Below are 27105 nucleotides of genomic sequence, written 5' to 3'. Positions count from 1 at the left end.
CAGTGAACCCCATCTGCCATGACCATATAACCCGTGGGTCTCTTTAGCCCTCAAAAGAACCAATACCTGGGGTTGTATCTACTTTATCTGTCTCTGAGACTCTGCTCAGGTGTGCATAGGGGCAATCCTTCTGACAACCTCCAGACTCTTTTTTAGAGACTCAAGAGCCATATAAACTCATTTCTCCTTTCCATTTCCCCCTTACATTAGGTCAAACAGCATTTTAAACTCCTGTTATTATATGTAGACAGGGATATTCTGCTGGTCCGCGTTGAACCTTTAATTCAAGGTCACTTTCTAGTTGCATCATCAGTTGGTATTTGGTAGTGATCCCTCAGTGCCAGGGAGGCTCATCCCCGGGTGTCAGGTCCCACACTGGGGGGAATGCATTGCATTTACATGCTGAGTTTGGCTTTGAGACTGGCCACATTTGAGTAACATGAAGGCTGTCAGGAGGAAACTCCCAGGCACAGTGCTGCTCTAGGCCTTGTTCTTATTTCAGGCGTATAGTCTCACAAGCATAGTCATTAGTATCAGGGGCTCACTGTTGGACCCTCATTCCTTGCTGGTCCTTACCGTTGCACCTGGGGGACTGTCGCTGCTCCCTTAGGGACCACGACAGAGCACCCAAATGTGTTTTTGACCTCACCTACTTTGTCTTTCATTCTCATGAGCTATGTTACTTTTCTATTCAGGATTTTAAATTCTTCTTTGTGTTCACCCAATCAATGTCCTTTCCCCCTGCCCCCAGTTGTCTGCTCTCTGTGTCCATTTGCTGTGTGTTCTTCTGTGACCGCTTGTATTCTTGTCAGTAGCACCGGGAATCTGTGTCTCCTTTTTTTACATCATCTTGCTGCATCAGCTCTGTGTGTGGCGCCACTCCTGGGCAAGCTGCACATTTTTCACACAGGGCGGCTCTCCTTACAGGGAGCATTCCTTGAGTGTGGGGCTCCCCTATGCAGGGCACACCCCTGTGTGACATGGCACTGTTTGTATGCATCAGAACTGCGTGTGGGCAAGCTCACCACATGGGTCAGGAGGTCCTGGGTTTGAACCCTGGACCTCCCATGTGGTAGGCGGTTGCTTTATCAGTTGAGCCAAATCTGCTTCCCACCCAATGTCATTTTGATGTTGTTTATCTCTTTAGCCATATTGTCTTTCAAGTCATTAATTTGATTTTGGAAATTTGTGTGCATCCCATTAATTAATTTTCTCAAATCTTGCATCTCTTCTGGGGCTTTGATATATTCCTTTTCTTGGGTCATGGCTTCCATTTTCTTAGTATATCTCAGAATTTTTTTGCAGATGTCTAGGCATCTGATTAGACTGTAGTTCACTCAGGTGCTCAATTTCTTTCTCTTTTGTAGGGATTTAGTGGTGGGAGGCTGTGTACTACTGCTACTCTTTGATTCTTGGTTCAACCTGGATTGTTAGGATTGTCCCATTTAGTTACTGAAAACTGGGCTCTGCTCCCAGTAACTGGTTGCATTCCCACTTCCTAGGACCTTGGAGGATTTCTGCTGTTGTGATTCCCCTCCGTTGTTCCTCTCTCCTCTGGGCAGTGTCCAGCCTTCGTCTGGTATCCTAAGCCCTAGAAGATCTTTTTTCAGGCCATTTCAGCCTGTCCTCTTTTTCTGGAGAAAAGAGTCCTTTGTCTTTCTAGTGTGCTATCTTCCCAGAAGAACTATTCTTTCTTTCTTTTTTTTTAAAGAGTCAGCTGCAGTTTTTATCTTATGCATGCATTTATTATTTTTTTAAAGATTTCTTTCTCATTCCTCCCTCCCCCCACCCCCGCCCCAGTTGTCTGTTCTCTGTGTCTATTTGCTGCGTCGTCTTCTTTGTCCACTTCTGTTGTTGTCAGTGGCAATGGGAATCTGTGTCTCTTTTTGTTGCATCATCTTGTGTCAGCTCTCCATGTGGGCAGTGCCATTCTTAGGCAGGCAGCACTTTCTTTTGCGCTGGGCAGCTCTCCTTACAGTGCACACTCCTTGCGCATGGGGCTGCCCTACGCAGGGGACACCCCTGCATGGCACGGCACTCCTTGCGTGCATCAGCACTGTGCGTGGGCCAGCTCCACACGGGTCAAGGAGGCCCGGGATTTGAACCAGGGGCCTCCCATGTGGTGGATGGATGCCCTAACCACTGGGCCAAGTCCGCTTCCCTATTCTTTCTTTGATACTCTCCTCCATGTTCTCTCTTTTTTCTTTCAGGCTTGAAAAGAAGGATTTCTTGCAAAGAAGGATTTTTTATGAACTTTCTTAGTTTCTGCTTGTTTGTGAATATTTTAAACTCACCTTCATATTTGAAAGACAATTTTTCTGGATAAAGAATTCTTGGCAGGCGGCGGACTTGGCCCAGTGGTTGGGGCATCCGTCTACCACATGGAAGGGCTGCAGTTCAAACCCCGGGCCTCCTTGACCCGTGTGGAGCCGGCCCATGCGCAGTGCTGATGCACACAAGGAGTGCTGTAAAAAAGAAAAAAAAAAAATCTTGGCTAGCAGTTTTTCTCTTCCAGTATTCCAATTTTATGATACCACTGTCTTCTTCCCTCCATAGCTTCTGATATGAAATCTGCACTAAGTCTTCCTGGTCTTCCCTTGTCTGTGATAGTTTGCTTCTCCCTTGCTGCTCTCCGAGTTTTCTCTTTATTTTTAATGCTTGACATTCTTAGTATGTCTTTGAGTAAGTCTACTTGGCTTTATTGTGACTGGGGCATGCAAGTTCATTTCTTTCGTGAGAGGTGGGAAATTTTCAGCTATTATTTTCACTCAAATACTCTTTCTGCTTCTTTGCCCTTTTCTTCTCCTTCTGGAACTCCCATATGTATGTTGTTGCATTTTATGTTATCATTCAACTTCTTCAGCTCCTGCTCAATTTTTAAATTATTTTTTCTGTTCTTCTCTTTCTTCAATTTCACCTCTTCTGTGTTCAGTATCGTTTATTCTTTCTTCTCTCATTTCAAGTTTGCTCTTATATGCCTCTAATTTTTTTTCCCCCTGTATAAAATGAAGTTTATTTAGATTTCATAGTCACTAGAATTTGAACAAGATGAGACATTAAAGTTCCTTGGCTGCCAGCCTGGGTGCTGCTTGGCCTGCCCCAAGCAACACCTGTGTCCCTGGGGATATGATGGCGACCTTAGACAGGTGCCTGTGGCAGGGACCTCTGTTTTTGATCTCACCTATTGTGTATTTCATTCCCATGAATTGTTACTTTACTATTCCTGTTTTAAAATTTGTTGTGCTTGCTCAATATCTTCTTGATGTCATCTCTTTAGCCATATTGTCTTTCCAGTCACTAATTCAATTTTGGAAATTTCTGTGTATGTCCTTGATTAGTTGTCTCAAATCCTGTGTCTCTTCTAGGGCATTGATATATTCTTTTTTTGGGCCATGTCTTTCATTTTTTTTAGTATGGCTCATAATTTTTTGCTAATGTCTAGGCATCTGATTAGGAAGGTAAGTTTACTCAAATGCTCTATTTATCTCTCTTTTGTAGGGATTGAGTGGTAGGAGGTTGTGTATTACTGCTGTTTTTTTGATTCTTGATTCAACCTGTTCAACACCTTTAGGATCTTTCCTGAAAGATGCTCAAAACTGGGTTCTAGGTTAGAGTAATAAGTTGCAGGCCCATTCCTAGGGCTTTTGTGGATGGAAGATGGAAAGGCTGGAAAAAGCCTTTCTTATTTACTTTTAATTTTCTCATATGCACTTCCTTATTCTGCTAGCAGATGGCACCATTTGGAAGGCCTCTCAGTTCAATTCTTGGTCTGAGTGTGTTTGCTGCAACATGGAATAGATCAATATGATAGAGGTTCCTTCTTGGAGGCTGGGAGCCTCATATTTCCAACCTTTCTCAGAGGCAGTTCTCCAACCTTTGCTGGAACCCCCTTCCTTTTCCGAGACAGGAAATAATTTCACACCCCTCTGCATTTTCTACCATCAGTCCTGGTCAGAAGAGGGAGATTGGAAGAGTTCTATCTCTTTAGTTCTGAGCTGGCTCTCAAAGCAAACAATGGCATGACCCCATCCGACCTGGAAGGGCTTATGGGATATAGTAGACCAAATTTCTGGGTCAAAAGTTGAATCAGCCTTAGGCTGTGTCTATCTCACACCCTTTTCTTGGGCAGGTGGCTCCTTAAGGCCCCCTTTGTCTGTATCCGCTGACCCCGAGGCCTGAGGATTAAGAATTATCTGTCGTGCGGGAGAAGTTGCTGACAGTAGCAGTTGCTGTTTTTAACTCAGTTTTGCTGTGGCGATTCTCTTCCTTTGTCCCTCTCTCTTCCTCATGGTATCCAGCCTTACCCTGGTGTCCTAAACTCCAGAAAATTTTTTTCCAGGCTGTTTCTGTCTGTCCTTTAGCTATTTTTCTGGAGGAGAAAAGTCCCATGTCTTTCTAATCTGCCATCTTCTGTTCTTAATCTAAACACATTTCATATGCTTTTAGTGCATGTCTCCAAGTTTGCAGCCCTGAAAAAAACAATGTTGAAAATACTACATTATCTATAAAAATGATCAACAGCTTCAAATTAATAGAGTTCAAGTTAGTTTTCCAAAAATGGAATGGGATATTGACTGTGACAAGTTGCAAGTACTCTTTTTTAATTAATAAGACAGAGTAACATTTATTCTTTTTATTGTAACTTATAAAAGTAATACATGACAACAAAAATTAACTAAAAAAAGTCACTAATAATCCGCCACAAATAATCACAACTGTTAACACTTTGGGTATGCATTTGTAATATTTTTACTAGACAAACAAAGCCACAGAAGCATTCCAAATAAGAGGTGAGACTGTAAGGCATGGTATGAAGATTTTTCCACAAATCAATGGAAAGATGGAACAGATGCCTTTCAGAATCCTTCCAAGCCTAAGAATTTTGGATTCGTTCAGAATATACCAGTCATTTTAAGTATTATATTTAAACAATAGATTTCATGTTACAGTATTAAATCAAGCTTAAAAAAAAAGAAAAAAAATGCAGTATTAAAACAGTTCCCAAAACCTGAAACTACATTTCACTTTGTTATTTAAATGACATAACGAAGTCAAAAACCAAAAATGCCAAAATAGAATTCTCATTACATCATGGATAGATTCTTCTCAAGTTGCAGAACAGTTTCCTTAAAGGCAGAGTCTTCTGCCCAATTGGTTTTACTCCCCAAAATGAGGTTCTGTAATTTTAAAAAAAAGAAAAAATAATCAGGTTATAAGTACTTTAAACAACAGTTTTTGACTATTTACCAGACATGTGGAACTGTGATGAGAAAAAATAATGATAAATTCTTGTGTGATCATTTCTACTTCCAGTGAGTGAGGCTTCAGCCTTCATCTACATAATGCTAGGGAATATTTCCACTGTTACAATGCTTTTTTATAATTCATCAGTTTCTTTTTTTAAGAAAAAGATTTATTTATTTTCCCCTTCCTTTACCCCCCATCAGTTTCCATAGATAGATTTTACTTGTCACGAATAATTGCAGCACCATTCTAGATTACAGGAGACTACAGTCATAATTCAGAGTTCATTTTACATTTCTATTATGAAAAAAACACAATTATTTAAGTTTAACTAAAAGGAATGCTTAGTCCTTAGCCCTTGCAAAGATTCATGACCCTTAAAAAGTTAAGAGTGTTTTTGTGGTAGGCAATGTAAAAATGATTATGGTTATAATTACTGAAAATTCTGGTCATTATTTTTTTTGAAAAACTATGGCTCAATGACATTGCGTTGCTAACTGAGATACTGCTAAATCAGATTTTAGAATATACATGTTACTTGGTTATGTAACAAACTACTAAAAGTTTTGGCCTACAATAGACACATTTTTGCTATAAATGAATGAAAGAGTTAATGTATATAAATTCAGTCAAATTTACAAAGGCACATGGAAATAAACATTCAAATAAATATGACTAAACCCTTATAAAGGCTGATCTTCAGAACAAAGAGATCCCCTAAAGTTAGGCAAAACTATATTCTATTTAACAAAGGAATGGGTTTGTTAAATCAAAATTAACACTAATTTATAGGATATGAATGAGAATAACAGAAACCTAAAGTAGCATGAAAGAATATGTGCCAAAGGAAAGTAAAATGATTTTGTACCTATAGTGCAATCCTCTGAGGTTATCCTAAGGATTTGGTCACTCTTAATCTAATCACACACTGCTGCTAAAAAATAGCTATAAAATCTGGGGAAGAATGTCTTATGTTAAGATACAAAATCTCATATTTTACAAGTCAGTATTTGCTTTAAACATAATAGGCAGTCTTTAACTGTGTATTTTACATAACTGAAAACTGGTAATTTAAGTATTTAATCTCAATAGTTACAGAGACATGTTACAATTTAAAAAGTAATAAAAGAAATCTCAGAATAAAAAAACACATAAAATCTTTCATGATAATAACTGCCAATTTTTACTGAGAACTTACCTGGATCGGACACTACAATAAACAATCTAATATGGATAATCTTGTTTTCACAACCACTCTTTCCAAACAAAGAAACTGATGCTTAGAAAAGTTAAGTAATTTGCTCAAAGTAGCAGTCAGGTTCTTAAGCCTAGATTCCTACCATTCCCATTTCTCCTTCCCCCACCTATCACAACTTGGAGTCAAAGTGCACCTCCATTATACTATACAGCCTCTACAGAGCAGCTAAAATTATTCCATTTATAAATACTTATGTCTAACCATAATGAAAGATCAAGACCTTAAATCATCACATGTACATGAATTCCAAATATGTGTAAACAGACCAATATTAGCACTGAATTTTTTATGAAGATGAAAGTCTAAGAATATCCATAAGTGAAAGTAAGACAACACTGTAATAGCATCAATCTTTTTTTTTTTTTTAAAAAGTCCTAATATATTAAAATGTTACCTGGAACACATTTTGAATAACTGTAGTAATATGTATCTCCATCTGTAGGTTTTGTCGCATGGTCTTTATCTTGTCCGAATTTTCCATATTGTCCAAGTCATCTTTCTGTTTGTTCTTCTCAGTCTGTATTTCTAAAAGCTTATTTTCTGAAGCTTGCTTTAATTCTATTAGGTTAAAAATAAAACAAAATACTATGTATGAAAACTCTACAAAGAATCTTGAAAGATTACAAAGTAGATTTCTAGGTTATTTTAATTAAGAGAAAAATTTTAATAAACTGCAATTTAGGTTGCAGTACTACTTTGATCTGGAAGTGACTTCTCTGATGCAAAATACCAATATTTTAATTTTATACTTTGCAACGCCCTAAAATGAAATGTTCAAAGTATTTATGAATGATAATGATAGCTGTCTCCAAATGTCTTAAATGGCATTATGTGAAACAGGGCTTACTCTGAGTTGCCAAAGAATAGGCAAGAAAACACAAATATAAGGAAATGATTTTTCATCACATTTAATTAAAAACAAAAACAAAAACCCAGCACAAACACAAGGTACATTTTTAATTAAAAGTAAGATGCCCTTCTCCAGGGGTAAACACCATCAACCATTTTTTCTAAAATGGAATATTATAAAAAGTAAACTACTTAAAAATATAAATGGTTGTGTCTCAGAAGTGTTCCTTAAAACTAACATATTAAATGTAGGTGGGGTAGCAGATGTAGCTCAAGCTGTTGAGTGCCTGCTTCCCACATGCAAGGTCCAAGGTGTGATCCCCAGTACCTCCTTTAAACAAAACAAACAACAAAGAAACAAACGAAAAACCAACTCGGAGGAGCCAATGTAGCTAGTGGTTGAGCATCAGCTTCCCACATATGAGGTACAGCATTTAATCCCTGGCCTTGGTACTTTAAAAAAAAAAAAAAAGTAGGTGGGACATTGGCCTAATGAAATAACATCAAGGAATATTATAAAGTTTCTGACCAAATGGAAAAAAAAAAGGAAAAGAATGAAATTATGGTATTCCTTAAAGTAACTCTTCCTAGGCCTAGAGATTCTGATTCAGTGGACCTGGCCCACCCCCAACCCCCAAGACAGCCCCCTCATCTGTTTGCTCAATTGTTTTTTGCTGGTTGTCTGCTTTTCCTTTAGGAGGCACCAGGAACTGAACTTGGGACCTCCCATGTGGGAGGTGGGTACTCAACTGCTTGAGTCACATCTATTCCCTGCTTGCTTGTTTTTGTTTTTTGACTGCTCATTTTGTGTATTCTTTAGGAGGCACTGGGAACTGAACCTGGGACCTCCCATCTGGAGGTGGGAGCTCAACTGCTTGAGCCACATCTGCTCCCTAAATCTGTTTTTAACAAGCTCCCCAGGTGGTTGTTATGATCAGATAAGTTTAGAGACTACCAACATACTCACACTATTAGATGAAAAAAGCAATTTACAGTGCAGTAAAAAATGATGCCAGCCAAATGTATTTTATAAGAAATATGCAGTGAAGAATGGTTACCTTTCAATGGTAAAACCAAAATTGGCCTTTTTCCATGTATACTTTCCTGTTTCCAAATTTTCTATACTGAACATGTTATTACTTTTGAAATAAACATTTCAATAATTTCATCTCATGCTCAATAAAGTCATTTCTTGTTCATGATAAATCAAGTGAAAAACTGTAGAATTATACACATCTATTCACCCTTTAAATATTATATATCTCTAAATGTGTTAAAAAGAAAACGTGTTTACATGGGCATGGTAAAAGACCTGGAAAGATATATACCAAACCATACTCATGAAGGAAAAAGGCATTACTTTTCTGTATATTTGATTTGTTTTCCCCCATTGAGACTATATTAATTGTGTGATTTTAAGTTCTAAAACAATAATAAAGTAAACTGCATTTTATCTCTAATTACTTAAATTTCTATGTCCAAAATTTCAAGACATTTTGAAAATTAAGCAATTTCTCATTAGCCAAGAGATCTGGGCTTACAAATCTTTACAGTAAGTGAAAATGTGTTTAAAAAAGAAAAAAAAGTGTTCTACATACGCATTCTCTTCTTTCTAACATCAAGCAGTTTTTCTTCTAAATCCCAAGATTTCTGTTATTAAAAATAAAAAAGATTAAAGCACATTACCTAATAATAAACTCATAATATTTAAATCACTGAACTTTTATCTATTAGTTCATGCTTTCTAATGCTCTAATTTTCAATTCCTCAATTTCCACATAACAAAAGGGAGAGGACATTGCTTAGACTACAAGCAGATAATTAGCAGCATTAATCAGAAACAAAGGAGTTATGAAAAAGAAGGAAACATTAGCACAGTCAAATCCAACCATATCAGTCTTTTTAGGCAGTCCAATTTTTAATCAAATATAATAGAGTTACCAGCAATAAGTTACTACTGAAATCATGATAATGCATAAGTAGCCCCATGTGCAAGTTTACCTGCTGTGATTTCATTATTAATTTATTTAACTTTAATATGTGTTTCATGTTATCCATGAGTAAACTGAAAAGGAAACAAAAACATGATTCATTAATCTTAGTTAAGAATAAAAAATGAACTCTCATTAATGAAACAAAGGATATATATATTTTTTCATACACACTACATACTTGCATAGAAAGTCATCAATTAACAAAATAAATCTGGAAAAGTTTGATGTAAACCAAATTTCTGTTCTAAAATTAGAAATGCATCCCTCTAGAAAAATTTTTGATATCAAAATTAAGAATATCAAAATTAAGAATGTAGTAAAATGTCATTATTCAGTGGGGGGGGGGAACCCTAATAATTTGCTAATAAGCTGCTTTTTATACCCTTCAATAAATATTTCTAAAGCCAATAATTGTGCCAGGTTTCAGGAATATAAAATAGAATAAAATATGGTACTTGTCTTTAAAGAGGAAAGAATCTGGTGGAAAGAAAAATAAATCCACTACCATAGAATGGTACAATAATGAATATGAACCATAATGAAAATTATGCCCAGGGTGGAATGAGGGAAACCCTTGATCCAAGTCTTAAAGGATGTTAAGTAATTACCTAGATCAACTAGTTTGATATGATTGGAAACAAGAGGGCATGAAATAAGATTGGGAAATAACAGTAGTGGTTCTCATACTTCGGTGTGCCAACATCACTTGGGTGGCTTGTTAAAATGTGGATTCCAAGCCCCTCACCTTTAGGGATTCTGATTCAGTAGGTCCGTGATGGGACCAGCAATGTGATCGTTGTGATTACGCTAATTACTGTGATAATCAGGTTTGAGAAATACTGTAGAAGGAGCTTTATTTTTTTTTAAAGATTTATTTATTTTATTTCTCTCCCCTTCCCCCCTCCCGCCCCAGTTGTCTGTTCTCTGTGTCTATATGCTGCCTGTTCTTTGTCCGCTTCTGTTGTTGTCAGCGGCATGGGAATCTGTGTTTCTTTTTGTTGCATCATCTTGCTGTCAGCTCTCCGTGTGTGCGGCGCCATTCCTGGGCAGGCTGCAATTTCTTTCGCACTGGGCAGCTCTCTGTAGAAGAAGCTTTTTGAGGAGGCTTAACGGGAGTATCTGTGCAGACCTGGGAGAGGTGAACTCATTTTCCTACTAGTTATATACATACTTCGTTGTAAACTTTTAAACATGATGAGGGCACTACCTTAGCCTTGTAAGAACTTGGGCATCAATGTGATGATTCTGTCCTGTACCCCTTTAACTCAATCTTTTAAGCTTTTCTTTTATGGTGGGGCGATAGCAAAGAGTTCAAATTCAGATTTTCGTAATTATGTAATCCTGGTGTTAGCTGGACTATGGGGAGAATGCATATTAATCTGTACAATCGTTAAGATGCCCAGGTGCAAGTGCCCAGACCCTATCCTGTTACTTTTCTGGTACAAACTGCAAGGGATATTATGTTACAAAATATTTTAAGCTTTGGGGGACAAGATCATAGATATATGAAGGACTTAAAGTGCCAGAGACTTTATTTATATTCCTTGGCAAACTGTTTAATCTGTACAAGCTCATTTCCACCAATGACAAATGAGGAGTATACTACCTACCTCAATGGGTTTTTGTTGGATAAACTGAGATGGCATTGTTCCTGGCTTATAACAAATACTGAATAAAACTTCTGTTGCTTCTTACCGTTGTAATTCACATGAAACGAGATGTCAATGGGACAATAAAAGTTATTTTAATATTGGGGCGAGCTCTCAAAAATTCCTTCACTTTTCTTATTCCTCACATAAAGCGGACCGGAAATGACAGTTAATTAATAAAAAAATAATTTGAGTTGGGAGACTTCTGGGAAGATGGTGGACAAGAAAGATATGGGGGAAACGGACTTTGGCCCAGTGGTTAGGGCGTCCGTCTACCACATGGGAGGTCCGTGGTTCAAACCCCGGGCCTCCGTGACCCGTGTGGAGCTGGCCCATGTGCAGTGCTGATGCGCGCAAGGAGTGCCGTGCCACGCAGGGGTGTCCCCCGCGTAGGGGAGCCCCACGCGCAAGGAGTGCGCCCCGTAAGGAGAGCCGTCCAGCGCGAAGGAAAGTGCAGCCTGCCGAGGAATGGCGCCGCCCACACTTCCCCTGCCGCTGACGACAGCAGAAGCGGACAAAGAAACAAGATGCAGCAAAAAGACACAGAAAACAGACAACCGGGGAAGGGGAGGGGAATTAAAATAAATAAAAATAAATCTTTAAAAAAAAAAAAAGAAAGATATGGGATTCTCTTCTCCAGAAAAATAGTTAAGAGGACAGGCTGAAACAGCCTGGGAAAAGATCTTCTGGGGTTTAGGACACCAGAGGAAGGCTGGACACTGCCAAGAGGACAGAGGGATAAGGGAGGAGAATCATGACAACAGAACTGTGTCATGACAGCAGCTGCTGCTGTTGGCACACTCCCCCCCACACACTAAAGACACTTTAGAATTTGCAGGCCTTTGGGCCTGTGACTACAGACAAAGAGGGTTCCAGCGATCCAAGACCCCAGGAGAGGGGAGAGAGGGGGACACAGCCTACTGCTGACTCAGCTTTTGACTCACAAATTTGGTCTGCTGTGAACCGGAGCCCTTTCAGGCCAGGTGGGGCTGTGCCACTGTTTGCCTTGGGAGCCAGAAAGGGGCTAAAGATATACAGCCCTCCCAATCTCTTTCTCTACTAACTCAAACTGATTGGTGAGGACTTGGGGGTGAGTGGAAATGTTTCCTACCTGGGAAAAGGGAGAAGGCTGCCAGAGAAGGCTGGAGAACCGTCTTTGAGAAAGTTGGAATTACAAGGCTCTTAGTCAACAGGCTGGAAGTTCTATCACATTAATCCAGTCTGTGTTGCCACAAATACCCTCTGATCAGGCATCAAACTGAGAGCTGCCAAAGAGCACCATCTGCTGGCACACCAAGGAAGTGTATGCGAGAAAATTAAAAACATGTGACAGGCTTTTTCCTGCCTCTACAGCCTCCCTCCCCAAGACGCAAGGAGCGGGTCTACAACCAATTAATGGGTCCAGAGACCAGTTTTGAGCAACTAGCAGGGACAATCCTAATAAGCCAGGTCAAGCCAAGAATCAAAAAGCAATGGTAACACATAGCCACCTACCATTAAATCCCTACAAGAGAAAAAATTGAGCATCTGAGTATGCTACATCCTAATCAGATGCCTAGGCATCAGCAAAAAATTATGAGCCATACTAAGAAAATACAAGACATGGCTCAGGAAAAGGAATATATCAAGGTCCCAGAAGAGACGTGGGATTTGAGAGAATTAGTGAGATGCACACAAATTTCCAAAATCAAATTAATGAGTTGAAAAACAATGTGGCTAAAGATATAAATGATAAAATGACATCAAGAAGATACTGAGTGAGCACAAAGAATCTGAAATTGTGAAAAGAGAAGTAACAGAGCTCATAAGAATGAAAGACACAATAGGTGAGATCAAAAACACATTAAGGGCATACAACAGCAGACTTGAAATGATAGAAGAATGACAAAGAAGACAGACAACAGAAACTGAAAAGAGAAAAGAACAGAAAGAAAAAGGAATGGAAAAAATCAAGCAGGGGCTCAGACTTTAATAACAACATGAAACACAACAACGTAAGTGTTATGGGAGTTCCAGAAGGAGAAGAGAAGGGAAAAGGGGCAGAAAGAGTATTTGAGGAAATAATAGCTGAAAATTTCCCAACTCTCACAAAAGAAATGAATCTACATGTCCAAGAAGCACACCATACTACAATCAGAATAAATCCAAATAGACTACTCCAAGGCAGATACTACTCAGAATGTCAAATGTCAAAGATAAAGAGAAAATTCTCAGAACAGCCAGGGAGAAGGAAACTGCCACATACAAGGGATACCTAGTAAGACTTAGCACAGATTTCTTTTCAGAATCCATGAAGGTGAGAAGACAGTGGTATGATACAATTAGGATACTAAAAGAGAAAAACTGCCAGCTGAGAATTCTTTATTCAGCAAAATGGTTCTTCAAATATCAAGGTGAGTATAACCATTCACAAACAAACAGAAACTAAGAGAGTCTGCAAAAAAGAATCCATCCTTGCAGGAAATGTTAAAGAAAGACTTAGAATCTGAAATAAAAAGACAGGAGAGAGAGGCCTGGAGGACAGTATAGAAGAAAGAATAGCAGAAAGGATTACCAAAACAGTAAAAAGACAAAAATATGATATGACATATAAAAACCAAAAAATAAAATGGTGGAAGTAAATAATGCATTTACAGTAATATCATTGAGTGTGAATGGATTCAAATCCCCAATTAAAAGATACAGGTTGACAGAATGGATAAAACAACATGAGCCATCCAAAAGCTGCTTACAAGAAACTCACCTTAGACCCAGGGATACAAACAAACTGAAAGTGAAAGGTTAGAAAATAATACTCCACGCAAATAGTAACCAAAAAGAGTCAGGGTAGCTACCCTAATATCAGAGAAAACATACTTCAAATGCAAAAAAGTTATAAGAGATACAGAAGGCCATTACGTATTAATAAAAGGGACAATCTGTGAGGAAGGAATAACAGCCATAAATATCTATGCACTTAACCAGGGTATCCCAAATTACATGAGACAAACTCTGGCAAAACTGAAGGAAGACATAGATATCTTTACAATAATCATTGGGGATTTCAAATCGCCACACACATCTTAAATAGAACAACTAGACAGAAGATCAACAAGGAAACAGAGAACTTGAACAATATGATAAACAAGTTAGACCTAACATACACAGAATGCCGTATCCAAACTCAGTGGGTTATACATTCTTCTCAAGTGCCCACGGATCTTTCTCAAGTATAGCACATGTGCTAGGGCACAATGCAGCTCTTAGTAAATATAAAAAGACTGAAATTATACAAAGCACCTTCAGATCATAATGGAATGAACTGGAAATCAATAACAGGAAAAAAGCAAATTCACAAATGTATGGAGGCTGAACAATACACTTCTAAATAAGAAGAAATTGCAAGTAAAATCAGTAAATATACTGAGACAAATGAAAATGAGACCACAGCAAATCAAAATGTATGGGATGTAGTGAAGGCAGTCCTCAGAAATTTATAGCCCCAAATGCCTATATTAAAAAAGAAGAAAAATAATAATAATAAAAAAAATAAAAAAGAAGAAAGAGCTAACCTCAGAGAGTTAACTGAAAAACTAGAGAAACTATAAAAAGAACAGCAAACCAATCTCAAAGAAAGCAGAGGGAAAGAAATAATAAAGATTAGAATAGAAATAAATAAAATTGAGAATAAACAATAGAGAAAATCAACAAAACCAAAAGCTGGTTCTTAGAGGTCAATAAAATTAACAAACCCCTAGTTAGACAAACCAAGATAAAAAGAGAGAAGATGCAAATAAATTCAGTCAGAAATGTAAGGGGGGAAATTACCACTGACCACACAGAAATGAAAGAATCATAGGAAGATATTATAAGAAACTATATGAAAACAAACTTGACAATGTAGATGTAATGGAGAAATTCTTAGAAACAAACAACCTACATTGACACTACAAGAAATACAAGAACTTAACAAACCAATCACATTTAAAGAGATTGAATCCATCATCAAAAATCTCCCAGCAAAGAAAAATTTAGGACCAGAAGGCATCACAGGTGAATTCTACCAAGCATTTCTAAAAGAATTAACACCAGTACTGTTTAAACTCTTTCAAAAAATTGAAGAGGGAAAATTACCACACACATTTTATGAAGTCAACATCACCCTAATACCAAAGAAAGATAAAGATACTACAAGAAAATTACAGACCAATCTCTCCAATGAACACAGATGCAAAAATTCTCAACAAAATACTTGCAAATCGAATCCAACAGCATATCAAACGACTTATAAATCATGACCAAGTGGGATTTATTCCTGGTATGCAAGGCAGATTCAACATAAAATCAATCAATGTAATATACCACATTAACTAATTAGAGGAAAAAACACACATGATCATCTCAATCAAAGCAGAAAAGACATTTGACAAATCCAATATCTGTTTTTGATAAAAACACTTCAAAAGATAGGAATAGAAGGAAAATTTCTCAATATGATAAAAGGCATATAAGAAAAACCCACAAAAAACATCATATTCAATGGGGAAACGGAACAAAAGGAGACACAGATTCCTGGAGCCGCTGACAAGAACCCAAACAAACAAGGAAGAACACACACAGTGAATGGATAGAGTACAGACAACCGGGGGTGGGGGAGAGGAACGAAATAAATTTTAAAAATCTTAAAAAAAAATTTTTTTTACATGTATCCAGTACATTTAAATGAGAAACGTACATTTTATTCAACTGTATTTTTTTATGTTTATATTTTCAATAACAAAATGTACAAAATAAAGTTAAAAAAATTTCATGAAACTCAATGTTATTATACAGATCTCTTTTTTATCCCCATCCTTACTGTGGCAATTTGAAGCTTTTGTGGGGCCCCAAAAATCCTGTTCTTAAAGCTAATCCATTCCTGTGTGTGTAAACCTATTAAAGGTGGGACTTTTGATTAAATTACTTCAGTTAAGGAACTTTGATTAGATTGCATGACCCAGGGTGTGTCTTTTTTTTTTTTAAGATTTATGTTATTTTTTATTTATTTCTCTCCCCTCCCCTCCCCCACTCCCACCCCAGTTGTCTGTTCTTTGTGTCCATTTTGCTGCGTGTTGTTTTTTTGGTCCACTTCTGTTGTTGTCAGCAGCACGGGAATCTGTGTTTCTTTTAGTTGTGTCATCTTGCTGCGTCAGCTCTCTGTGTATGCGGCGCCATTCCTGGGCAGGCTGCACTTTCTTTTGCACTGGGCGGCTCTACTTACGGGGTGCACTCCTTGCGCGTGGGGCTCCCCTACACGGAGGACACACCTGCGTGGCATGGCACTCCCTGCACACATCAGCACTACGCATGGGCCAGATCCACACGGGTCAAGGAGGCCTGGGGTTTGAACCACGGGCCTCCCGTGTGGTAGACGGACGCCCTAACCACTGGGCCAAGTCCACTTCCCCCAGGGTATGTCTTAATGGTCTTACTGTACTCCTTTAAAAAACAGAGGAATATAAACCTGTAGACACAGAAAAAAGTTGTAGACACAGAGAGGAACCCAGAAGCTGAGAGAGAAGGCCTATAGGAGAGGGGAGAGATGAGCAGATACCCCCATATGCCTGATTGTGCACAGATGCAGCTCAGGGACAGCACTTTGTCTGATGCCTTGATTTGGACATTTTTATCAGCCTCAGAACTGTAAGCTTATAAGTTAATAAATCCCACGTTAAAGCCAACCCATTTCTGCTATATTGCACTGGCAGGCTTTCGCAAACGAACATACTAAATCCAGAAAAAAAAACTTACCTAGTTTTGATGTCAGTTTTCTCCAGGTTTTTTTTAAGTGCAGATGAAAGCTGCATCCTTTGAGAAGGAAAAAGCTTGCATTATAAGTCAAGGATAACTTTTATGGTACATTTAAATAGAATAAAGAACATAAGGTTTGTAAACAGTATTGTATGGGAAATACTTTGATAAATCACATTATCAATACCCTAGAAATATGAAGTAATGTCAAAATGGATGGGCTCTTGCCAGTCTGAGGAGCCAAGTGGAGCCTGAAATCCAGCCTGAGATTTGCCCTCCAAGCCACCCAACCCTGGTGAGGGCTGGAAAGAAGCATTTTGGCACTACAGAAATCAGCACAGGCCTGAAAACAGAAAGCGTTAGGGAATACAAAGCCATACTGACTGAAAACTTTAAAGTATGCCTATATATAAATAGACCCCATAAATAAATTCTAAATTCAAACAGCTAATGAACAAGTAAGAAAAGCCAATCAATTTAGCAATAGCAGTTATTCATTCCCTTCTGCCTCACAAAAAGTTTCTATTAATTAAAAAGAGATATTTTAATAGCTCTAATCACTTTAACTTAAAAATATGATTGATTTGGTCAGCAGGCAATATGAAATAAGGGAGGAAAGTTCACTGCTATACGTAATAACTTCTTTAACTACTTTTCAACTGAATGTACGAAGAAATTCATTGGGAAGGCCAGAATACAAGAGAATAACTGTAAGTCATTTGTTTGAAATTATTAATTTAAATCAGAAGTGTGTAAGAGACCACGTTTATCTGGTAATGGCAGTACATCAGCACCTAGAACAAAGTTTAAGATACAGTAGGCACTGAACTATTAAATGAATTTCAAATACAGATGTAAAACCTACAATTAAAATTACTTAAGTTCTTGATGACAGTTCTCTTACTAGATTAATAGTTACTGGAACAAATGAATCCATGTAATCCTTTGTAACAAAGAACGGGACTTAACCTCAATATTTCTCATTTTTATTGAAATTTCCTTATAATCACATGTAATATTTTCAAATGAAGGTATCAATGAATGCCCTAACTTTTTTCTTAGGGTTCAGAACTTGTGTGACTATTATCTAATCATCATTTCACCTGACTAGGATTAGTTTGAATTAGTTAATATATTCCCTTCACTTTACCCCCAAACCGATTTTACAATCAGTTCACAATGTTTATATTTAACATGTAATAATTACCTGTCTAATGCAAGACGTTTCATTTCAAAAGCAATTTTTGACTCTTCAATTTCATTTTCTAGGTCTTCAATTTTACTAAAAAAGAAATGTGAACAAAAACATCTCAGCAAGATCACAAAATAAACCTTTGAAAACTGTAAAATGCCTCTACTGAAATAAATGTATTCTACAGGCTCACCATACTGTTGCACGTTTATCAGTACAACACTTTGGTAAACTGACATCTCCTGAGATACCCTGATAAGTGATAATATGATCACTCATGTATATGGAAGTCTCCATCCTAAATCAACAACTTTCCAATACATGCATGACAAATTATTTGGATAAAGAAAAGATAATTTTCACAGATAGATATGATTAAACCCTAGTAAAAATCACAAATAAATAGAAAAATAGGACATACGCTTCAATATGCTTTTCTTGCATAATTTGTTCTGGAGTTTTTTCTTCATCTACAAATAAAGAGTTTTTTAAAGTTAATAACATTTTAGAATAGCACTGTCCAACAGAAATATAATGTAAGTTATAAATGCAAACCGCAAATGTAGCTTTAAAGCTCTAGTTTCCACACTACAAAAGTAAAGAGGAACTAGTGAAATTAATTTCAACATTTTTTTAATAATTGATGACATTGTTTATTTTTTAATTTATTCCCCACCCCCGACCCCAGTTGTCTGCCCTCTGTGTCCATTTGCTGTGTGTTCTTCTGTGTCTGCTTGTATTCTTGGCAGTGGCACTGGGAATCTGTGTCTCTTTTTGTTGTGTCACCTTGCTGCGTCAGCTCTCCGTGTGTGTGGTGCCACTCTTGGGCAGGCTGCACTTTTTTTGCGCAGGGCGGCTCTCCCAATATATGTTCTTTAACCTGATAGATCTATAATATTATCATTTCAACATGTCATCAATATAAAATTAATGAGACAGTTCACATACTGTATGAATTTTACATTTACAGCACATGTTAGGACTAACCATATTTCAAGTATTCAGTAGCCACCTGGAGGTAGTGGCTACAATATTGGACACAACAGTTTTAGAATGATAGGAAATAATGAACAAGATCAGTGTTAAAAAAACCAATTGTGTGCCTATATGTTAGCAAGGAACAATTGAAAATTTTATAAAAACATGTACAATGGCATCCAAAAACATGAAATACTTGAGGATAAATTTAACAAAATACAACTGTTACACTGAACAATATCAAACACTGTAGAGAGAAATTTTAGACCCAAATAAATGGAAGGCTATACCATGTAGATTATTGGAAGACTCGATATTATTAATACAATTTTTCCCACATTGGTCTATATAGATTCATGTAATCACAATCAAAATTCCATTAGTCATGAATTATAACAGATAGCTAATACAAGATGTTAATAATAGTACGGCATATGAGAAAAAAATTCACTTAACGTAAACTATGGACTATAGTTAACAGTACAATTTTAATATTCTTTCATCTATTGTAACAAAGGTAACACACTGATGTGAAGTGTCAACAATAGTGGGCTCTAGGGAAATGCTGTATTTTTCACATAATTTTTCTGTAAATCTACAACTTCTCTAACTAAAAACAAAAATCTCTCTAGGTCTTGGAGCTGGCTAGAGCCCTAGGGAAAATGGGTAAAAAATGAAAATAATGGAATACATGTTCAAAAAAACAAAAGGAAATTCTGATGCATGCATGAACCTGCACCTGAAGACATTATGTTGAGTGAAGTAAGTCAGATACAAAAAGACAAATATTACACAATCTCATTTATAAGAAACACCTAGAAGCAAACTTCATAAAGACAGATGGTGTTCTATAGGTTATCAGAGCAGGAAGAAGGAGTTATAAGTTAATGAATGAGTAGTTTCTGTATGAAGGTGATGAAGAAGTAGGGGTAATGGATATTGGTGATGGTAGTATAATTATTGTGAATATAATACCACTGAATTGTAGATAAGAACGTGTTTAAAATGAGAAGTTTTGTGCGTAAATTTGTTACAATAAAAACTTAAAAAAAAAAAAAGTGCTGATACATGCTATGACATAAATAAACTATGAAAACATTATCCTAAGTCAGGGGTTCTTAACAAGGGGTCTGTGAGCTTGAACTGATACTCAAAAAAATATTATTCTCGTGAGGATGTGTTGGTATACATATATTTATTAAATAACACATAGTATAGTGTGGACTTAATAAGAGGTGTGTGGTTTTCACTAGACTGACAAAGGGGTCCATGGAACAAAAAAGGTTAATGTATTAGTCAGTCAAAGGGGTCCTGGTGCAAAATACCAGAAATTGGTTGGTTTTTATAAAAGGTATTTATTTGGGGTAGGAGCTTACAGATACCAGGCCATAAAGCATAAGTTACTTCCCTCACTAAAGTCTATTTTCATGTGTTAGAGAAAGATGGCTGCCGACATCTGCAAGGGTTCAGGCTTCCTAGGTTCCTTTCTTCCAGGGTCTTGCTTCTCTCTAGGTTCAGGGTTCCTCTCTTTCAAGGGCTTGCTTCTTCCTGCGCTCAGGGTTCCTCTCTTCCTGGGGCTTGCTTTGTTTCCTCTGTGAGCTTATTTCCTGAGGTTCAGCTTAAGGCTTCAGCATCAAACTCCAACATCAAAAACCCTCCACTCTGTCCTTTGCCATGCCTTTTATCTGTGAGTCTCCAAGGGTGGGGACTCAAAGCCCTAATCATAACTTAATCATGCCCCCTTATAGACCAGATTATAAACATAATCCAGTATTTTTGGAATTCATAATCATATCAAACTGCTACAATTAAGAATCCCTGCCATAGAGAAATAAAGTAGATTAGCGGTTTCCTAGGACTGGGGGAAAAGAGATGAAGAGGAGTGATGGCTTTCTTTTTGGAGTGATGAAAATGTTCTGGAACTAGATAGTAATGAAAGCTGCATAATTTTGTGAATATACTAAAAACCGATGAATATATATACTTAAAACGGGTAAAGTGTATGGTATATGAATTATCTCTCAATAAAGTTGCTATTTAAAAAATGAAAACGTAAAAAATAAATTCCATTGGGCTCTTTTCCCATAGAAATTGATGAAGTGATTTAAAAATTTATATAGAAACACAAGGACCTAGAATAGCTAAGACAATTTTGACAAAAGAGAACAAAGCTGAAGGGTTCACAGGAGCTGACATCCAGACTTACTGTAAGGATAGACAAATACCTCAATGGAACAGAACACCCAGATATAGAACTGTACATACATATTCACTTGACTTTCAACAAGTTGCCAAGGTAATTCAATGGAGAAAAAATAATCTTTCCAAGAAATGGTGCTGTAACATTTGTATTTCCATATATGAAAAAAATGAACCCTGACTCTTACGTCACACCACATATAAAAATTAACTCAAAAAGGATCAGAGACCTAAATGTTAAACCTAAAACTATAAACCTTCTACAAACACAGGAAAAAATCTTTGAGACCTTAAAGTAGTCACAGGTTTCTTAGGACTCAAACATCGACAAGCTATAAAAGAAAAAAATTGATAAATTTCACCACTTTAAAACTGTCAAAAGACAGTTTTAAGAAAATAAAAAGGCAAGTAGCAAACTATGATAAAATATTCACTAAAGACTGATCTGAAAAAGGACGTGTATTCATTTATGAAGAACTCCTAAACTCAATGAGACCAAAGATGCAATTTAAAAATGGGCAAAGAGGGAAACGGACTTTGGCCCAGTGGTTAGGGCGTCCGTCTACCACATGGGAGGCCCGCGGTTCAAACCCCGGGCCTCCTTGACCCTTGTGGAGCTGGCCCATGCGCAGTGCTGATGCACGCAAGGAGTGCCCTGCCACGCAGGGTGTCCCCCGCGTAGGGGAGCCCCACGCGCAAGGAGTGCGCCCATAAGGAGAGCCGCCCAGTGCGAAGGAGGGAGCAGCCTGCCCAGGAATGGCGCCGCCCACACTTCCAGTGCCGCTGACGACAACAGAAGCGGACAAAGAAACAAGACACAAGACGCAGCAAAAAGACACAGAAAAAAAAAAAACAGACAACCGGGGGAGGGGAGGGGAATTAAATAAATAAATAAATAAATCTTTAAAAAAAAATAAAAAAAATAAAAATGGGCAAAGATTTGAGGAGATACTTCATAAAATATATACAAATGGCCAATAAGCACATGAAAATGCTCAATATCATGAGTTACCAGGGAAATGTAAATTCAAACCACATGAGATAACTACATACTTGTTAGAATGGCTAAAATTAAAGACTGACAATACCAAGTTTTAGAGAGGATGTAGAATAATCAGAAATCTCCTAATAGTACAATTATTGTATTAATAGTTGTTTGGCAGTTTCTTAAAATGTTAAACATAGGGAGTGGATGTGACTTGAGCGAATCATTGCCTGCTTCCCACATGGAAGGTCCTGGGTTCAGTTCCTGGTGCCTTTAAAAAAAAAACACCAAAAAACCTCAAAAACAAGCAAACAAGTGAAAAAATCAACTTGGGAGCTGATGTGGCTCAGTGGTTATGCACTGACTTACCACATACAATGTCTGGGGTTTAATCCCTGAACCTGATAACTAAAAAAAACCACAAATGTTAAATATATACTTCTATATGACCTGCAATTTCACTTCTTGGTATCTACTCAAAGAGAAATGGAAACATTGTTAGAATGTAATATCTTACCTCCTGAGTTTGTATGTGCTCGAACACCAGATGTTCAGTTGTGGCCTCTGCTCTTTTCACACTCCCGCCAAACTACAGAACATTCTCTCCAACAATAAGGCAGTCTTCAGAAAGTCAATTCCTACCCTGAGTACAGCAAGCATGGTACTTTTCCACCCCATATCTTTGTGTACCTCTCCAACCCTGCCCAACTCCACCAATTCAAAGGTACTCTCCAGCTCAGTCAGATGGGCTGAAGTCTCTCTTCTTAGAGAGTCTCTGAAGAGAGACTTAAGCTTGCCATGCTGGCATCCTAATAAACTCCTGCCTGAATCTTGGTCTGTCTATGAGCCTTTTTTTTTTTTTTTTAAAGATTTATTTATTTATTTAATTTCGCCCCCTCCCCTGGTTGTCTGTTCTTGGTGTTTATTTGCTGCGTCTTGTTTCTTTGTCCGCTTCTGTTGTCGTCAGCGGCGCGGGAAGTGTGGGCGGCGCCATTCCTGGGCAGGCTGCTCTTTCTTTCCACGCTGGGCGGCTTTCCTCACAGGCGCACTCCTTGCGCGTGGGGCTCCCCCACGCGGGGGACACCCTTGCGTGGCACGGCACTCCTTGCGCGCATCAGCGCTGCGCGTGGCCAGCTCCACACGGGTCAAGGAGGCCCGGGGTTTGAACCGCGGACCTCCCATATGGTAGACGGACGCCCTAACCACTGGGCCAAAGTCCGTTTCCCTGTCTATGAGCCTTTTTGACCTGGGGTCTAACACATATGTCCACAAATATTTTCAATAGCAGCTTTATTCATAATGGGCATAAACTGGATACAACTCAAATAACCATTAATAGGTGAATAGATAAACAAATAGTGGTAGTTATAATGAAACATTACTTCACAACAGTAAAGAATGAGCAACTGATACACACAACTGATTCACATGGATAAATCTCAAAAATATGCTGAGTACAAGTAGCCCAACACATTGAGAGACTAGTAACAGATGCTTGGTTTCTTTTTGGAGTGACTGAGATGTTCTGGAATTAGATAACAGTGATGACTGTACAACATGGTGAATATATTAAAAATCACTCAACCGTACAAATTAAACTTGAGTTTTATATGTTATGTGAATTACATCTCAACTAAAAGAGTAACCAGACATGAAAAAGTGTATACCATATATAACTCCATTTACAGCTGTTGTCCAACAGAACTTTCTGAATAACAGAAATGTTTCATATTTGTGCTAGCCAATATGAGAACTGAAATTTTATTTAACTTTGAAAAGCCACATGGCTAGTTGCTGCTATATTGGACAGCATGACTCTAGAAGATGACTCTAAGTTATTGTAACAGAAATGAATTGGTGGTTGCTGGGTAAGGGTTGGGACTGACTTAAAGGGGCACAAGGGAACCTTATAGAATAACAAATATTTGATATGTTGACTGTGGTGGCAGTTACACTGATGTATACATTTATCAAAATTCATCAAATTATACCCTTAAAATTTATGCATTATTGTAAAAAACAAAAAACTCCTTTAGGCAATAAAGTTTAAGAAATATATACACACATATATAAAGGTTCATATTCCAGTTCCATAATTTACTAGTCATAATAAGCAGAAAAGATTTTAGAGGGATTATTGATGCTATAACCCAGGCACTAGCACCTTATTCTTTTGCATAAAATATGACTTCAGAAGTCCTGGAAAATCAAATGGAAAATATGCCAGAATTGTCTTTAGACCTACGGTGTTAGAAAACAGCTAGCACTGAGGCCATAAAGTACCTAAATTCCATCATGGATTCAGATGAAGTGATTAAGGTGTCCAGGGATTCACAGGATTTTTCTACAATTCTTGATTCACCTTAACATATTATTTAGTTTTATTAGTTTAAGATTTAATGGAGAAAAAAGTTTGCCAAAACCTATCTTAGTGACCGAAGGGATTACAGAGGTGACACTCATGTCTATTGCTTTAGGATGGGTAAATTCATCATTTTATTACCCTTTTGTCAAACTTGGTCCCTGAAACTTTTAGATTAATAATTTAAAAGATAACATTAAATCTTTTCTATGTTTAGAATTGAAAATTGTCACCCACATTTTTTTTATCCCCCAAATGCAAAGGCAAAGACCAATGTCACCCACATTTAAAGTTGATCTCCTTCCAGCCTTCTGTTCCTATAAACCCGTGTTTCTCAAGGTATAGATCTGAGATCACATGCTTTAAAATAATCTGTTGTACTAATTTACCTTCAAGTTTTGATAGTAGGTTTTACGATTCTTCAGCCTGCAAGGATTTTTCAGCTCTCTGACTTACAAAACTTAATTGTCTTACATTGTTATTTTTTAATTTATATTTCTTGAATCCCTAACTAGATCCTGAGGACCAGGACAAACCTTATATATTACCCTTTTGCTTCCTGACATGGCATAGTACTGCAGTATGCTGTCCCTCCCATTCCTTAAATAAACAATTTTCTTTAATGCTGATTTACTTTTTCTCAAGAGTACAGCTTATCATCAAACTCACAAAATCTTATTTGAAAACAAACACTCAAAAATGAAAGTACTTACTTGCATCAACCATTGATTTATATTCCAAGAGTTGCTGCTTTATTTGTGCTCTCAGCCTGAAAACAGAGGAGAAAGTTAAATATACTGATTGAGGTTTTATTCATTACCATATGATAAACCAACTCATCTTTTCTGGAAGCTGAATATTAAAGTCTTCCAGTTTGACCTCATTTTATTTAAAATGGGCAAAAAGAAATTTAAGGCTTCAGAAAAAGACAAAATGGAATACACTGGGAAAACAGGATCTGTGAGGAAAAGTTAAAATTTTGATTTTTAAATTTTTCCTTAATAGGCCAAGATTGACATGACGCTCAATGAAAACTGCTACATAGTAGGGAAAAAGACAAATGGTGAAATCCATGAACACTGTAATGGGCTACAAACACAGACTGTAACCCTCCCAGGAGGTACAGAAAAATAAGGAAGATGCTAATCCTTGGATAGATAAATAATCATATAATTTCTTAGTTATCCTATAATTGTACTTAATTCAAAATTGTACCTAAAATAAGTTAAAAAGTTATGGGTGAAGTAGTAATTAGATATTAAGTTGTATTTACAAAATGATAGTTTTATAATTTAAAAATCATTGGCCTGGTAATATAAGATCTACTGAGTACTAAGAAACATTGGAAAAATTTCTAAAGCTCCAGAGCAGAAAACTTAGGTTTCAATTTTCCAAGTGAAAACACACTATCTTAAGAAGTTAAGCAGGATAGCTTAGTTCCTTTTAAACTGAGATGGAAAAGTAGATCTTATATCTTTAATATTTCAGTATTTTAAATTGTAGGTAAGAGGGGATTTGTAAAGTGAGGTTGTGAGAGGGTTATACTAACTAAGCCTTTCAATTCAGTGGTAAAGTTAAAATATGGTCACAATGCTCATCCAACAACTAAACACTCATGTTGTGCTTTTAGAACAGAGGTGACAAACTTTTTCTGTAAATAAATAAGATTTTAGGCATTTTGAATCATATTGACATATTGCACTTATCAAGTGCAATTACACTAGGGAACGACGCCCACTAGGCTACCGCCGAGGTAATAACCTGAGCAGCAGGGTCTGGCGGCCGTCGGGGCCCGCTGCCTGGGCGCCGGCGACCTGCGGCGGCCCGCCTTCCGCTCCAGAGTCGGCTGGTTCTGCTGGTTGGGAGGCACCTTTCTTCTCCGGCTGCTTCTCCATTGCCAGCTGGTGCGAACAGTTATCACACAAGGGAGGGAGAAGAACACGCAGAAAGGCCGCGACGCAAAGGAAGCCTCAAAACAGATCGCTTTCCCGCCACTAAACCGAAAACCAGAAATGCCCAAGAGCGTACTCGCCCCTAGCTCCGCCCCTTCCGCCTCTGGTTCCGGTTGCCACGGTTATTCCTTTCCCTTCCTTTATTCTACGTCTAATTGGTGGAAATCATTACAAGTCCTCTAATAAAAAGTTCGGAGATCTTTAATTAAGCACCAGCTATATCGAATCCTGAGCTAGGGGCTGGGCGACAGCCATGTGGACACTCCCCGGCTTCCGGAACGGCAGCTGGAGTTGGAACCCACCCCGCCTAAACAGTCTTTTCAGCCTTGAGCTGGGTCAGGGGAGCTCGGGGAGAGCCTTTTCTTCATCCACTTTGGTATTCCCTTCCCGTCCGCGGCCTTTGAACACGGGGTGCACGGCGGGCTGGGAAAGAGAACCAAGGGAGTGTTGTTAGACATTTCATCTCTTTTAGCTGAGGAATGAGTGGTCCCACTTCAGAATATCTAAGATTCCCGATTGCGAGACAGTACAGATGCTTGCAGCTGGTCCAGACTTCCAGATTGTCCACATCCACGCACGTTTTATTCCCATCACTGATACTTCATTACGAGATGAGTAAGACTCCCACCACTCACAACTGAGATTGGGTGCCCCCAGGTGTCCGCTTTTGACTG

At 37.8% G+C, this 27105-nt stretch overlaps 1 protein-coding gene across 1 annotated transcript; it reads right to left on the bottom strand.

Moving 5' to 3' along the window:
* Nucleotides 1-4618: 4618 nt before the first annotated feature.
* On the bottom strand, nucleotides 4619-26523 carry CENPH (centromere protein H). The gene is made up of 9 exons (XM_004465595.5): nucleotides 26241-26523; nucleotides 25193-25248; nucleotides 18377-18425; nucleotides 17971-18045; nucleotides 16764-16820; nucleotides 9353-9416; nucleotides 8950-9001; nucleotides 6897-7060; nucleotides 4619-5177 (listed from the first exon to the last, which is right to left on the bottom strand). Exons 1-9 carry the CDS (start codon nucleotides 26372-26374, stop codon nucleotides 5085-5087), a joined length of 744 nt encoding a protein of 247 aa, XP_004465652.2. The 5' UTR covers nucleotides 26375-26523; the 3' UTR covers nucleotides 4619-5084.
* Between the last annotated feature and the right edge of the window lie 582 nt (nucleotides 26524-27105).

This window comes from Dasypus novemcinctus, chromosome 2 (assembly GCF_030445035.2).
Source record: "Dasypus novemcinctus isolate mDasNov1 chromosome 2, mDasNov1.1.hap2, whole genome shotgun sequence".
Lineage (NCBI taxonomy): Eukaryota > Metazoa > Chordata > Mammalia > Cingulata > Dasypodidae > Dasypus > Dasypus novemcinctus.
This window is presented reverse-complemented; position numbering and strand designations above follow the sequence as displayed.

Excerpts from the sequence above, each read along its gene's own strand:
- CENPH (XM_004465595.5), bottom strand. The coding sequence starts at position 26,374 with ATGGAGAAGCAGCCGGAGAAGAAAGGTGCCTCCCAACCAGCAGAACCA. Across the intron at positions 18,046-18,376 it reads CAAGAAAAGCATATTGAAGC|TAAAATTGAAGACCTAGAAA; the intron begins GTATGTCCTATT and ends TTTCTTTTTTAG. Across the intron at positions 16,821-17,970 it reads AAACGTCTTGCATTAGACAG|GATGCAGCTTTCATCTGCAC; the intron begins GTAATTATTACA and ends TCCTTCTCAAAG.